Below are 15902 nucleotides of genomic sequence, written 5' to 3'. Positions count from 1 at the left end.
GGTGGCGCTAATTGAGCATTGGAGTGGTTGGCAAAAAAAAAAAAAGAACACGAAGAAGAAGACCAACGCAGCCACAACAACGACAGCTAACCTTGCTATCGGTTAGCTAGCTTAAGTTAGTATCACACAAAATATGTCACGCTCAGTGTGAACAAGGGAGGAAACAATAAAGCTGCAAACTCAGATAACGTGACGGACATAGGTACGTCCACGCGTTACATTCACTGCTTGTGAAAACATTTGAAAAACTGTATCCTGTTACAATGCCATGCCAGCTACAAATGGGAACGTTAGCGTGCTGCTAAGGCAGCTAACATAACCGGCTTTTCCCATACATTTGCTATTCGAAGCTAGCTAAACTGAAGCTGAGCCTAACAACACGAGTGGATATCGCTGGTTAAGTTAAACCAGTTATCAGAATAAATGCTAATAACTGAAAAACACAGACAAAATGTAGCGCTGTTTTCTGGTATGTCATCAGCTAGCTAGCATTTGATCATTATGAAGCCTATTTAAGCGTACACTGATGTAATCTATAAAACGGCGCTCGGACTGTGTGCAGTTTTTGTGGGTAATTTTGTTTAACGTAGATACACACATACCTGTGTACCGATCGTTTTAGTGGTGAAGTGATGTCAGAGGTCTTGACGTGAGTGTTTTCACCTGTTAGATGCTGAGGGCAGCCTGCCACCATGTATGCCGTGTACAGACAAGCCCACACACCGACCTCAGTGGAGTTTTCTGTCTACTGCAATTTTATATCCAGTAAGGAGAAGAACCTGGTCGTAGCTGGAACGTCTCAACTGTTTGTTTACAGGATCATTCATGATGTGGAGGTAACTTTAACTCTAAGATTCCCCTTTTTCTTTGTGCCTTTTTTTAACACAAGCATGAAAGGGCTTTTTGACGTATGCCACATTTGTGTTATTTCAGAGTACTTCAAAGGCTGACAAGTCATCTGGTATGTCAAAGAAAGCATCTCATTCAAATACAATTTTGCTGTTGGTAAAAAAATGTTTGTTGTTTTGCTGAGTCTCAGCTTTTCTTGTGCAGATTCCAAATCTCGCAAAGAGAAGCTGGAGCAGGTGGCTTCCTTTTCTCTCTTTGGGAACATCATGTCTATGGCCAGTGTACAACTTGTTGGAGCCAGCAGAGATGCACTCCTTTTGAGTTTCAAAGATGCAAAGGTATTATAGAGCAAGCAGTGTGCTGTTTAAATAAACCATGCTGTTTACCCCTAGAATTGTTTCTCAGTGACCTTTGCCTGTGCTTTGTCTCTCACCAGCTGTCTGTGGTAGAGTATGATCCTGGGACACATGATCTTAAGACACTGTCTCTTCATTACTTTGAGGAGCCAGAGCTCAGAGTATGTAGCAACAAAAATAAACCTGAGTTTATGTTCATGTGTCAAAGTGACTCAACTGTGAATATAACTGTTCTTGTATTTTCAGGATGGCTTTGTACAGAATGTACATATTCCCATTGTCCGTGTAGATCCAGAGAATCGCTGTGCTGTAATGCTCGTTTATGGCACCAAACTCGTGGTGCTGCCATTCCGAAAGGACACGCTAACGGATGAACAAGAGAGCGGCGTTGGAGAAGGGTAAGCTATACATCCAATTATTAAAGTTGATTTGTTGCGCTCAGTTCCAGCTCAGTTGTTTTGATTTTTTTTTTTACTCTACTAGAGTAGCTTTGTGTGATGCAGTTCATAGAAAAAAAGGGACACCAGTATCTGAAATCATTAGATTATTTGCTAGGATCAATCAAAAGACAGAAATGAAACTTCTGAGAACCATGTCCATTCATACACTCAGTGCATGGGCTTTATCACAAGTTACTGCATAAGTGGGGGGCAGATAGAGGTGATCAAAGCCCAGGCTGCTTTCATAGTGACCTTCAGCTTGCCTCCAATTTTAGTATTTCTCAACTGTCGCTTGATAAAATCCATAAATTCTCCATGAAATTCAGTTTGGCTGAGCTTGTCAATTAAGGGCAGTAACTTTGTCTGCAAACTACTCAGCCAAAGGTTTGGCACTGTGGGTGGGTCCTGCTGGAAAAGGATCAGCATTTCCATAAAGCTTGTCAGCAGGTCGAAAGTTGAAGTGCATTAAAATTTGCTGGTAGAAAGTTAGGTTGACATTGCACTTGATAAAACACAGCAGACCAACAGCCATGAACACTGTCAGGTCACATTGCACCCCAAATTGTCACAGACTGTAGAAATGTCACACTGGGCTTGACACACCTTGGAGTCCATGCCTCTGCACTCTTCTTCATGACTCTATAAGTTTGATTTCCAAATGAAAGGGAAATTTTACTTTCACCTGAGAAGAGGACAGTTGGACCAATGAGCAACAGTGCAGTTACTTACAACGTAACATGACTACACATCAGGTGGACACAACCCACAGTTACTGTGATTAACTGTTCACAGCTGTCCATTCCTCCTTTGCATTTTAAGCTACTTTCTCGCAACTGTTAGCAAATATTGTATCAATAATCATAAATGAGTAAGATAAAAACTGTTAAAAATAACCATAAAAATCACAACATCAATATAAGGAGTCACAATCAGCAGATTCCTGGAGAGAAATTGTACAAAGAAGTGGAAAAACTTGAAGGACAAATATTTTTGCCTCTGGAAAAAAAACTAACCACCACAAATAGTGAAGACTTTGTATTTATTTCTATCGTGACGGGCACTGTATGTAAAACACCTGGACACGACCACATGATAATTAACAGTTAATGCACCAGCACGCAACCAGAAATAAGGGCGGAGACATCAGCCTCTTATGTTACATAGTAGGCTCTTCAAACAGTGCAGAACAGTGCTTTGATCCAGCACTCTGAGAACAGCCAGCCTTTTCAGCAATGACACTCCTTCTCTGGAGGGTTTGTGGTTTTGTGTGAACTAGTTTGGGATGCACTGTGTTCATAGTATTTGAATTGTAATTTAAATGAAATGGTTTGAATAATTTGAGATGATGTATTTCAGATTTTTATGAGCTACAAGTCGTGTTCTTAAAACTTATAACAGAAACGCTTGACTTTACATGAGAACAGAATATATGAAACTTGTTTTTGAATTCAATTACAAAACAAAATGAACTTGTTTACATCATGAATTTGATGAATGAGTATATAAAACAGAATAATAGAGAAAAGGATGTTAGATCCTCATAAATGTCTCTACTTGATGTTACCTAAACATGCTTTTTCTTTTAATGTTACTGCAGTTTTCAAACGAACGCTGTCTGTTTATCTCTTCTCCAGACCTAAATCCAGCTTCTTGCCCAGCTACATCATTGACGTCCGTGAACTAGATGAGAAGCTCCTCAACATCATTGACATGAAGTTCCTCCACGGCTACTACGAGCCCACGTTGCTCATTCTTTTTGAGCCCAACCAGACATGGCCTGGGTTAGTGCGAACAGATTCAGTTCTGTCAGGAGAAAGGAAAAAAAAATACGAAAATGAGTCGCCTAATATATGCTTGGTGTTCTGCCCAAGTCAAGTATGCATCTGGAAACACTGCATTGGCAACTTGGTATTAATTTGAGTTTCTAAGCAGCCACTTTTATCAGAATTGTCACTTCTCCTATATGCTTTTTTCCCCAGGCGTGTGGCTGTCCGTCAGGACACTTGCAGCATTGTTGCAATCTCCCTCAACATCATGCAGAAGGTTCATCCTGTCATCTGGTCTCTCAGTAATCTGCCCTTTGATTGTACACAGGTCATGGCTGTCCCCAAACCCATCGGTGAGTTCTGAGGAAGCGTGTCAGTGCTCTGTTGGATATGAATTTGCATTAAGCGAGTGCTGATCACACTTGAAACGTTTGCAGGTGGTGTGGTGGTGTTTGCTGTGAATTCGCTGCTCTATCTGAACCAGAGCGTTCCTCCCTACGGAGTCTCGCTCAATTCTCAGACAAATGGGACCACAGCCTTTCCTCTGCGTAAGATTAATCATTTCAAACCCACGCCTGTACGTGTATCTCTGGGTATGCTGTGATGCTCACCACTCTATACCATGTCTCGTTTGTGCAGGTGTACAAGATGAAGTGAAGCTCACGCTGGACTGTTGTCAGTCTGACTTTATTGCTTACGACAAGATGGTGATCTCGCTGAAAGGAGGGGAGATGTGAGTGTTATTGTAACACTACCAGCAGCATGCATGCAAATGTTGATGACATTAAATTATTTCTTACTGGCTGCTGCTGTTTTGCAGTTACGTGTTGACACTGATAACTGACGGCATGAGGAGCGTGCGCGCTTTCCACTTTGACAAAGCTGCTGCCAGCGTCCTGACGACCTGCGTAAGTCCTGCCTCTGACTGTGAGCAGTGATGATCTGGTGATACAGGAGCTCTGTTTCTTAAACAAATACTCGTTCTGTCGTGTTTCTGTGGACAGACACAGAGGACATGAGGGAGCAGGTGTTGAGCAGGCAAACGTTGCTTTTTTTTATCCCTCTGCCCTAATTCAGAGGGTTATACCAACAGGAGAGAATCAAACCACTGTTAACCTTTAAACATACATCAGTCAAAAAGGTTTAGGCTATCATAATTACTGAACTTGGGTCAATGGATACCAGATGAACACTGACGTTTTCTGTCGTCCTGTTTACATTCAATGCTTTCTTTTTCCACAGACTCTTTCAGGTTGTTAACATCTTTAAAAATACAAAATGCAGGTCTTGCAATAGGGTTGGGGTTCTCCCCGGGTACTCCGGCTTCCTCCCACAGTCCAAAGACATGCAGTTAATAGGGATAGGTTAATTGGAAACACTAAATTGCCCATAGGTGTGAATGCGGGAGTCAATGTGAGTGCGAATGGTTGTCTCCTGGCTATGTGTTAGCCCCACGACAGACTGGCGACCTGAAAAGCATAAGCTGAAGTGCATGGATGGATGTCTTGCAATACAACAGTGAAAACCCACAATAATAGTTAGAAATGGTTAGGTGTCATCCTGGCCATCCTACTTGTTAGCTTATGGAAATGGAAATATGATCATTTCTTGACCAAAGGCTTAGGAGTAATTACTTGTTTTTCCATCCATGTCAGCTCTTAAATTTGCTTTAATTTGACACTTAAATTGATCTTAAAAGCTTCGCTTGTAACTGTGGACCCCCTGAATGATGCAGCCAGTTATACTGTCGCCTTACATTACTCTTCTTCCTTAGATGGTGACCATGGAGCCCGGATACCTTTTCCTGGGTTCCCGCCTCGGAAACTCGCTGCTCCTGAAGTACACAGAGAAACTGCAGGAGACGCCAGCGGAGGAAGGCAAAGAAAGGCAGGACAAAGAAAAAGACAAAGACAAACAAGTGAGCTGGTGCAAACTTAAATACAGCAATTCTTAGATTTGGTGCTAGTTTGAGCGTTGAATTTAGATATAGTATTTTCTAGTTTTTCTCACTGCGCTTGAAAGGTGATGTGTTTTATTTGACGTGTCTCTTTTTTCTTTCTTTCTTTCTTTTAGGAGGAACCACCAAGCAAAAAGAAGCGAGTTGAATCCTCCACCAATTGGACTGGTAGATTTCCTGTTTGACATGTGCACAATAGCAGCGTGTGTGAGAACTGCCAGTCTGTGTTATACTCGACTTCTTTGTTTTGTCAGATGAGGTGGATGAGATAGAAGTGTATGGAAGTGAGGCCCAGTCAGGCACTCAGCTGGCCACCTACTCCTTTGAGGTAAAAAGCTTAACTGCTAAGCTTAACTGTGGTGTAGATGTGCATAGAAGATGAGGAAGAGTCTTTTTCTGTCTTTCACAGGTGTGTGATAGCATACTGAACATTGGGCCTTGTGCAAATGCCTCCATGGGTGAACCTGCTTTCCTGTCTGAGGAGGTACAGACAGTTGAAACAGTCTTATATTAATGCTACAGTTAGCTGTTATGCATTGTCAGCTCAATTTTTTTTATTCCACTCACAGTTTCAGAGCAACCCTGAGCCTGACCTGGAAGTTGTAGTTTGCTCTGGCTTCGGCAAGAATGGTGCCCTGTCTGTGCTTCAGGTAAAACCTCCTTACTAGATCAGTCTCTCATTCATGATTTCTGGTACCGCACTGTCCTAAAACCTGTGGTCGCGAGGCCCGTCTGCCACAGGTCCAGTCACGGTGCTAAAGTCAAGTCTGGGTCTACCAGGGCTGCCTCAGAGATCGACGGAGTAGCCTGTAAACACCCCAGAAACAACAATCCTCAGCGCATAATTAAAACGCACACAGGGAAGCGTGTGTGAGTCACAACAGTAGAATCGTGTGTCTGTTTTTTCCCCCTTCTTTCATTTGTTAATTTGTTAAATTCTGTTCTCAGAGAAGCATCCGACCCCAAGTAGTCACTACGTTTGAGTTGCCAGGTTGTCACGACATGTGGACTGTGATCTCAAGTGACGTCAAAGAAGACAAAACAGTAAAGTGTTATTTTGTTATTTCTCTAATAAACATCGGAAATAAGTGCTGGCGACACCTTTTAAACTCACATGCTTGTTACGCCTCTCACAGGCTGCAAAAAGCGACGAGTCAGAGGATGGGGCTGAGGCTGAGACGGGTGATGATGGTGAAGAGGGAGAAAAGGACAAAGAGGAGGTGGAAAAGGAGGAAGAGGAGAAGAAGACGGAACCTCCCATGGAGGATGATGCGAAGAAGCATGGCTTCCTCATTCTGAGCAGAGAAGATTCAACAATGGTAAAAACATGTTAATCGATTTTGTTGTGATTGAAGTCGTGGTAAAAGACTGTAACCGATACTCTGCTGCTTTTCTTTGACAAGAAAGATTATTTAAAACATGGAACACAGACTGTATATAAAAGGTGGAAGTAGCTACAGTGATGCCACTCGTTAGTTTTGAACTCCTTTTGAAGCCTCAATGTTAGCGTTAGAAGCGGAAATCAAGCGCTTTAAATGAAATGATTATTTAACTTGTATGGGTGAATCACACAGATACCTGGTAACTTTTTATTAGTAACAAACTAATAAAAAACGAGAGCTTCACTCACTAAAACTGGAGCACAAACTTATTGGACAGATCGTTCCGGACAACAAGGCAAATTACACGTTAGACAAATCTGTTCAAATGCTCCAGAAGGCACCACAAGTGGTAAATGGCCTGCATTTGTATGTCCCTAAGGACCCCAAAGCGCTTTACACTACATTCAGTCATTCACCCATTCACACACACATTCACACACAAGCACACACATAGCGAAGGTCCAGTTCACTGACTCCAATGAAAGGATCTTAGCATTAAGTAGACATGTATACCTGTGTGTCATGCACATGGATGCAGCTTGCTAACCAAGCTTGATAGTGTTAGTTGATAGCTTAGCACTTAGCCCTCTAAGCCAAATAAACTGGCTTTTGGCTTTAAAATAAGAACAGCAGTAAACCAGAGCTTTCCAAAATATGGAAATCAAAACCGACGTGTTTCTCCTCATATACAGTCTGTGGTAGTGACTATTAGAGGGAATTCAAAGTCTGGCTTTATTTTTCAGCGCCTGAAGGTGCTGCTTGATCTTGTAGACTGTTTATTATTTCATCTCTGCTTTTGAAGTTGGATGTAAGCATCTTTGCGTTTTCCTGAAGATCCTTCAAACAGGTCAGGAGATCATGGAGCTGGATACCAGTGGTTTTGCGACTCAGGGACCCACTGTGTATGCTGGGAACATTGGGGACAACAAGTACATCATTCAGGTCTCTCCCATGGGCCTTCGTCTGCTGGAAGGAGGTACAATTAGTTGGTTTATTTATTTTGTAACTTTTGTCCTTAGCTTTGAATAATTGCAGCTGGAAGCTGTTAAACAAAAACCTCATTAAATAAAGTAAAACAAGTTGTTGTGTTTTAAAAGCGTTACTTTAGTGTGTGTGTTTGTTTTGGTTCATCATTTGAGTGATACCTTTAACAATTTTTTTTTCTTTTTCTGTCAGTGAGACAGCTCCACTTCATCCCCGTGGACCTGGGTTCTCCCATAGTGCATTGCTCTGTGGCTGACCCATATGTGGTTATCATGACTGCTGAGGGAGTGGTCACCATGTTTGTGCTGAAGTCTGACTCGTACATGGGGAAGATGCACCGACTGGCACTGCAGAAACCACAGATTCCCAGCGTGAGTGACCGGTGTTCACAAAAACAAACACCCCCCCTGCTGGCCACAGTGAAGCTCACCCAGCAGAGTTGGCCGACTCAGTTTCACTTCTTTAATATTGGCAGCGTTCATGACGGTCTTTCTCTTATGGAAACTGGATTTGCAAAACGCTCTTATGTGGTTCTCAGCAGTATTAACCTTGGTTAAACTGGTTTCTGATTTAACAGCAATCTCGTGTCATCACACTGTGCGCCTACCGAGACGTGAGCGGAATGTTTACAACAGAAAACAAAGTGAGCTGCTCCATCAAAGAGGACACCATCAGGAGTCAGTCTGAAGCAGAGACCATCATCCATGACATGAGGTAAGAGTTCAGTTCGCCTCCTCACTGACGCCTTCAGCCAGTCTTCACACTGCTGACTGTTATTAAATGCGTGTGCAGCAACACAGTGGATGACGAGGAGGAAATGCTGTACGGAGACTCGAACGCGAGTGCAACGCCTGCCAAGGAAGATATGAACCGCAGCTTTGTGGCACCGGCAACGTCTGGGAGCGAGGCGACCTCGAGCAAAGCAGAGCCAACCCATTGGTGCATGATCATCAGGGAGAATGGAGTGATGGAGGTATGGTGATAGTTGTTTACTGGAATCTACTGAATGCTGATTCACCATTTATTCTATTTACAATGGAAAACAAACACGTAAGATGCTTTTAGAACTTTCACAAGAGAGATGTAATTTAAAGTCACATTTAAAAGCGTGTATTTCTTTTTGATGTTTTTTTTTTTTTTAAGTAATGATCAATGCACTGGGTAAAACGTCTGCACTCAGCTGGGGAGGGTTCGTTTTCTCTGAAGTGGGATTGTATCAGGTCCTTGTGGACAGTCCTTGCGTTCCCTACAGTACCGACCTGCACACAAACTAAAGCCATTTTCTGCTGTGGACACAATCAGCAGCACACTGATTGTAAACACCTAAAAGAATCAATAAGGTTTCAAGTGTTTAGAACATTTTCACCACTTCTGCTGGCATCAGAAAGCTCTTTCAGACAATGAAGTGAAGCCGTCACACTCCACTAGAAACTTCATCTACTGCGACCTCTGTCAGTTTGTGTTATTTTGTGACTGCAGTTGTTTAGTGTACATTCAAACTAATAAAACTGCACAGTCACACAGACTAGACTGAATATTTTTCACTTTTTTTTCCTCAAAGACGTCTGGATGCTTTGAAGAAGATAAGTTTTTATTTACAGTGTTTCCTCATGTTACAAACAGAGGGAGAGTGGGAGAGCTTCAAACACTGGCAAGACTTTTCTGAGGGAACTCTTAACAGTATGAACACTTTGGAAAAAGGTAGAAAACTCCATGTCACTAAGCCCTAATTGGCGCTAATGGAGAATATCAAACCACCTCAGGTTTTAGCTATTTATTTTAGCTCATTAGTTTAACCACAATCTCATCACACTCTGTCACATGGATCAAGAAATGTTTGATTGAGGAATCTGAGTTCAGTCTTCATCTAAACCAGTGAATAATCAGCTTCGGGGCAGCCTTTTAAAGCCCCCCTCCACAGTTGGTTCTGATTGTTTACATAACTTGCTCTTTCTGTTGGTTTTCTTGAGGTGAGAGGTAATTGGACTAATGGCTGCATCTTCCTTTGTCAGTGATTTTTATGCAGTTAAAAGACTCTTGGCCTCAGCTAAGCTGTTATTGGTAATATGAGTGTTTGATCTTTCAGTATGTTGAAACTGTGTACTGCACACTGTTAAATCAGACATAATTAGCAATTTCCAAATTAGTTTGGTTAAAGTGATCTGTGTTATTCTACTCCCAAGCAAACATTATTTTCCTGGGAAAAAGGATTTATCAGGTGCTGTTGGAGGGAAGAAAAAAGCTAGCAAGCTGCTTAAAAAATCAAAAGCTAAAAAGCAGGGAGGTTTTAGAGGGTTTGAAGTTGACATGATGCTCTGCAGCTTCTAGGTATTGCTGGCTACTTTAGAAACTAGAGGAACAGTAATGTATTTCATACGTTTTATGCAGCGAAGCACGAAGGTATATTGTTTTCAGTGAAAGTACATTTCACTTTAGTTTAGTAGTTGTGACACTTGATGGACAAAAAGCAGCCAGCACTGTGTCTGAGATGCTACTTTCACAACAAAGTAAACAATGTTTTTGGAAAGTTTCAGTTGTTTCCAAAGAGCTGTGACTCTGAGCTGATGGAGACTCATTTCCGATGCATGATATAATTCTGAGGTGTTGTAGTGCACAGCTTGATTTTATTTTAAATTAGCTTAAAGGTGTGCTACACTTTGTAATCTTAACACAGTTGTACAACTCTAGCATGACTTTGAAGAAACACACAAGAGACTTATTATTTAATCACTTAACACAGCGGTCCCCGACCTTTTTGCGCCACGGACCGGCCTTTAAGGTGTCGCGGATAAATACAACAAAATAAAACTAGTACCGAAAAAAAGAAGATTTATTCATAACACACGTGAAAAGACTCAGGAAAACCGAGTTAACGATAAAAACAATAACAAAATAACGCGGAAAACCGATAAAAACCCTGAAAACCATACATTTCAGACCTGAGCCTCAACTCTTGTGGCCCGGTACCAAACGACTCATGGACCGGTACCGGTCCGAGGCCCGGGGGTTGGGGACCGCTGACTTAACAGATTGATCTGTGGTTCACAGCCAGTTTTTTCCTGGATGTTGACTTGCAGTTTGTTACAGTTTGTGTGAACATACAATAAAACTGAACTTGAAAATAACACATGATCAGTATGTGCAGTAAAGAATCAGAAGAACACTCATTTTGACTGCTGGTTATTTGAACAGATTTATCAGCTGCCAGACTGGCGCTTGGTGTTCCTGGTGAAGAACTTCCCAGTGGGCCAAAGGGTGCTGGTGGACAGTTCCTCTGGCCAATCGGCAACACAGGGGGAGGGTAAAAAAGAAGAAGTCACCCGTCAAGGAGAGATTCCATTAGTCAAAGAAGTGTCTTTGGTTTCACTTGGCAACAATCACAGTAAACCATATTTGCTGGTGAGTTTTTACAGTTTTCAGTGCTAAGGTCAGATGTTGTGTTGGAAAACTCTTCTCCACCTCCCAACACTCTACAGTCACAGCTGTGTCATATTAATCATTCACCAGATGTAACAAACCATAGTAAAAAACAACAACTACATTTTCATTGTTTTCTAGGTCCACGTTGAACAAGAGCTTCTGATCTATGAAGCGTTCCAGTATGATCAACAACAGCCACAAAACAACCTGAAAGTCCGCTTCAAAAAAGTGTGTGCACTGATAAAATTAAATCAAGTCAGCTTAGGTGACGCCTCATTAACCGTGTCACCGGACTCTCCACAGGTACCCCACAACATTAACTTCAGGGAAAAGAAATCCAAGCTCAAGAAAGATAAGAAAGCAGAGAGCAGTGCCACCGAGGAAAATTCCGGCGTGAAAGGTCGGATTGCCAGGTTCAGATACTTTGAGGACATCTCTGGATACTCAGGAGTAAGAATGCCTTTGTTAAGAACTAATTATAGACCTTTGTTATTCAAGAAACAGCCCTGCAACCAGGAGTCTTTTTGTGTCTTTGCTATCCCAGGTATTTATCTGCGGCCCGTCTCCTCACTGGATGTTGGTCACGTCTCGTGGAGCGTTGAGGCTTCACCCAATGACCATTGATGGCTCCATTGAGTCTTTCTCCCCCTTCCATAACATCAACTGCCCCAAAGGTTTTCTGTACTTTAACAAACAGGTACAAGAACTGTTTGTTTTATTTTATTGTTGTACTTTACTAGACTGCACTGAGCTGGTTTTTATTATTAAATCGGTAGACAAATTACGACGTGCAGACATTTTTGTCCTCAGAGCTTTATGAATATAAACGTGGAGGTCCTGAAGAGTTTAGAAATTCAGTGTTTTTTTGCACACGTTAAGAAAAGAGACCACAGAGGAAGGAGCGTAATTATTCTGGAACAGCACCAGGTTTAATTGTCTCAGCTGAGAAAGTGTTTGAAGATCACTAAAGCAAGCCAGAAGTGACATTACAGGAAGTAAACAAACCAAATCAGATCCTTGAGGCTTTTCTGTGTGTGTGCTCTCCCACAGGGCGAGCTAAGGATCAGCGTTCTGCCCACGTATCTGTCCTACGACGCCCCGTGGCCAGTCAGAAAAATCCCTCTGAGGTGCACTGTCCACTATGTCTCCTACCACGTGGAATCCAAGGCAAGGCTCTTCTCGCTAAGCCCTCACAGCACCAAAGGCGCTGAAGCCTCGACACACATTTGAGGCGAAGCACATTCCCCGGACTCAAACACATCCACTCAGATAACACGATGCAAAATAAAAGCATATTGATCGAGGAGATGAAAGGCTTCTGGCCTTGAAGTTTTTCTTACTGGAAAAGAAAAAAAGTCAATGCAGGGTGACTTTGAAGGGATTAAGTCTTTGATGTGAACCTTTTTTAGTGGGATTTTGTATTTTTTCCTTTCAGGTGTATGCTGTGTGCACCAGTGTGAAAGAACCATGCACACGCATTCCGAGGATGACAGGAGAGGAGAAGGAATACGAAGTCATAGAACGAGGTCAGTGTTTCGGAGACCGTCTCTAAAGCACCTTCTGTTGTTTAAATGTGCTGTAGAAATAAAACAGACTTGACAGTCAACACAAAAAGATTATTATATAGAGATTTAATAAATAATATTAATAATTGTTTATTTAGCACAGTTCAACTCAGAGGATAGAAACAAAGTATCGATGCTATTGGACTGGTAGCTATCCAGTCCCAGCACCTGCGTTGGTATTGATATTATCAATGTATGAAAGTAGTGATCAGCCTTTCCAGCAAACATGTTATTCACTGATCACTTGACAGCCTTTATTCAAAGAATATAGATTCAGTACATACAGAATATTTGACCTTAGATTAGATTAATTGCTGTTTAAATACAGGGAGGTTCTATTTATCGGTTACTTCAGGGGATCATTTAGAAGTATTTGACAAACTACTTTTAGTTGGCTATTTGAGCCTTTTAAATCTGATCTGTCTTTGGCTGATTTGTTTCCATGTGAATAGAGAGCATTGACGTTTCTCCTCTTGCCCCTGCAGATGAACGCTACATTCATCCGCAGCAGGAGAAGTTCTCAATCCAGCTCATCTCTCCAGTGAGCTGGGAGGCCATTCCCAACACACGGTAAAAGCTTTTTATTGCACTGCTTTAAAGAGCCATAGTGCAGTTTGTGAAATCAATAGAAATGCTTTGTTTTAATAGATACTGGGCAGCCATGGAGAAAGTGGTCCAGCCCAGATTGTGCCAGTTTTATTTTCTCATTTTCCCTGCCCTGAGCTGTTCCACTGGAGACTGTGGGAGAAGTGTGGGCTTTAATTGAAAGTCTTGGGCCATTTATCCAAGTTGTTGTAGACTATAAATTTAGTCTCACGTGGCTGCTTACCTTCATCAGTTGAAAATATTGAGTGGTTTATCCAAGTCCCTGTTCATTAACTACTCTGCATTATTATTAGCGCTCCTCTGAGTGCTTCTCTGTGAGCAGCTGAACGATGCATTATGTAAGCCGGGCCCAGTCTTCTTAAGCAGCATATTTTGTGGCACTGAGCTTTTGTATTCCTGTGTTTGATGTTGAAGTGCATTTCCATTCAGGATCATTTGATCTGTTATTGTGAAGCAGGGACAGCGGAGGCTTTCTGCCAGTTTAAAGTCTTCAGATTAGGAAACATTTTTAGTTGAACGAACTGTTTTAGATGCACTCAGAAAGTATCTTCAAATGCTGTGTCTAAAGAGCAGCTGCTTTACTGCAAGTTACTGTAATGTAACTTTTTTGAGCGCTTTGATCACACTTCACTTGCATAAGAGCGTGACCTCTTCAAAGGACGATGGAGAACTTAGTTACAGGCAGATAACTCAGACTAGTGAGCTAGTGTTTCCCTGGTTTAAGCCCGGGAGAAGTTTTAGTATTTTAGTTTCATGCTGCTGCTTTAGGTCTGCTTTCTTTCGCTTTGCTCAAATCGCCCACTTTAAAAAGTTCACCTTCCTTTCCTTCAGGTTTGACTTTTAGTGAACTAAAGGTCTGCTTGATGGTGCAACATAGTATGTTTATTTTCTCTTCAGAATTTATATTGATTCAACTTTCTGCTCATGCTTTTCCCCTGGGCCTCCATGCCCCACCAATGTGACCCACCTCACAGTTTGAGATCCCCTGCTCTTTGTATCCCTCTCTGTATATGATTTATACAATAAAAATCAATCACCCGTAGTGCACACTTGGGTTTTTCCCCCCACTCAAAGCTCCCCCAGCGTTGCTTCGATTGTCACAAAATCACCCAGAGAAAAAAATCGTCTCACACTGGCTGCTCGACCATATGTACCTGATTGATGATTTCCTGCTGAGCTGGCAGTCTTTCTAGCACCTTCTCCATATTGACATATAATCTATACAGCCATATAAATCCCAGTAATCTATGACCGGACGATGCTGTATCATAGATAGATGGTTGCTAACAGGAGTGAATGATTGTGATGTCTCTCTCCATAAAGGATTGACCTGGAGGAGTGGGAACACGTCACGTGCATGAAGACGGTGGCACTGAGGAGTCAGGAGACTGTGTCTGGACTGAAGGGTTACATCGCAGCAGGAACGTGTCTGATGCAGGGGGAGGAGGTCACCTGCAGGGGCCGGGTGAGCTGGAAATGAAACATTATTTAGTCTCTTCCTCCCACATGTCACCTAGTAACAAAACTGCTTTGTTAACTTCCATTAAATTCGTTTTTTGTTTTTCAATTTTGTCTCACCTTCAGATTCTGATCCTGGATGTGATTGAAGTGGTGCCGGAGCCCGGCCAGCCCCTCACCAAGAACAAGTTTAAAGTGCTCTATGAGAAGGAGCAGAAGGGACCGGTGACTGCTCTGTGTCACTGTAACGGATACCTGGTGTCAGCCATCGGCCAGAAGGTCTGAAAAACACTCATGACATGGCTGCATATAGCGACACCAGTGCTCCGTCACACTGGGTCTGGTTATTGAACAGTACTCAAACATTTACCTGGTCGGAGGAGTCCTAGCCTGCTTTCTAATCCAGCCTCTACACACCATCCCACTCAGTGAAAAGGGTCACACTGTAGGGTCTTTAATGGATCAGTTGTCCACCATTAAAATTTAGTACTTGTAAAAGTTTGTTATTGCTGTATATTAGGGATGCACCGATACCACCGATACTTGCATTTCAGTACTCGCCAATACCGATACCGAGTACTTAATAAAAACATGATTTAAATTGACAGGTAACAGCTTTAGTCCTATAATTTAACAAAAAAAAACCAAGGGACTGGTTTGGAATTAAGAACATTTATTCAAAATGAAAAGCATGTTGCATGCAACATATTACAGAATAAATAATTATGAAAAAAAAATGTAAACAGTGACAGTGCAACTCAAGTATTTTTTTCAGTTTATTGCAAACTCTGCTGCTTTGGACAACACAAGGGGCATTAATAAACATCTTTGCTATTTAGTGCACAATATTTGAATAAACTAACAACATCCACCAAAATAGAACTGTGGCAGTCAGTGCAACTGACTATGGGGCGACCGTGGCTCAGGGGGTTGGGAAGCGTATCTGTAACCAGAAGGTTGCCGGTTCGATCCCTGGGCTCTCTGTCCTGGTCGTTGTGTCCTTGGGCAAGACACTTTACCCTACTGCCTACTGGTGTTGGCCAGAGGGGCCGATGGCGCGAAATGGCAGCCTCGCTTCTGTCAGTCTGCCCCAGGGCAGCTGTGGCTACAACCGTAGCT

General features: G+C 42.2%; 1 protein-coding gene across 2 annotated transcripts in view; it reads left to right on the top strand.

Moving 5' to 3' along the window:
- Positions 1-33: 33 nt before the first annotated feature.
- cpsf1 (cleavage and polyadenylation specific factor 1) overlaps positions 34-15902 on the top strand; it is a 19090-nt gene continuing 3221 nt past the window's right edge. The window contains exons 1-31 of one of the 2 annotated variants that reach the window (XM_005745255.2): positions 34-202; positions 671-836; positions 934-961; positions 1054-1187; positions 1286-1366; positions 1452-1603; positions 3280-3426; positions 3625-3764; positions 3849-3959; positions 4051-4144; positions 4232-4319; positions 5186-5329; positions 5485-5536; positions 5623-5696; positions 5778-5852; positions 5938-6018; positions 6317-6412; positions 6505-6687; positions 7585-7726; positions 7927-8105; positions 8312-8448; positions 8527-8707; positions 10927-11133; positions 11293-11382; positions 11458-11604; positions 11699-11851; positions 12205-12321; positions 12590-12680; positions 13205-13289; positions 14649-14790; positions 14910-15062. In XM_005745255.2, the coding sequence (XP_005745312.1) occupies positions 693-836; positions 934-961; positions 1054-1187; positions 1286-1366; positions 1452-1603; positions 3280-3426; positions 3625-3764; positions 3849-3959; positions 4051-4144; positions 4232-4319; positions 5186-5329; positions 5485-5536; positions 5623-5696; positions 5778-5852; positions 5938-6018; positions 6317-6412; positions 6505-6687; positions 7585-7726; positions 7927-8105; positions 8312-8448; positions 8527-8707; positions 10927-11133; positions 11293-11382; positions 11458-11604; positions 11699-11851; positions 12205-12321; positions 12590-12680; positions 13205-13289; positions 14649-14790; positions 14910-15062 (3648 nt within the window). In that variant the 5' untranslated portion in view covers positions 34-202; positions 671-692. The remainder of the gene's footprint in view (positions 203-670; positions 837-933; positions 962-1053; positions 1188-1285; positions 1367-1451; positions 1604-3279; positions 3427-3624; positions 3765-3848; positions 3960-4050; positions 4145-4231; positions 4320-5185; positions 5330-5484; positions 5537-5622; positions 5697-5777; positions 5853-5937; positions 6019-6316; positions 6413-6504; positions 6688-7584; positions 7727-7926; positions 8106-8311; positions 8449-8526; positions 8708-10926; positions 11134-11292; positions 11383-11457; positions 11605-11698; positions 11852-12204; positions 12322-12589; positions 12681-13204; positions 13290-14648; positions 14791-14909; positions 15063-15902) is intronic. The other variant, XM_005745256.2, reaches the window with a different exon arrangement.

Source organism: Pundamilia nyererei, unplaced genomic scaffold, assembly GCF_000239375.1.
Source record: "Pundamilia nyererei isolate P.nyererei 1_Seehausen unplaced genomic scaffold, PunNye1.0 scaffold00156, whole genome shotgun sequence".
NCBI classification, from domain to species: Eukaryota; Metazoa; Chordata; class Actinopteri; order Cichliformes; family Cichlidae; genus Pundamilia; species Pundamilia nyererei.
This window is presented reverse-complemented; position numbering and strand designations above follow the sequence as displayed.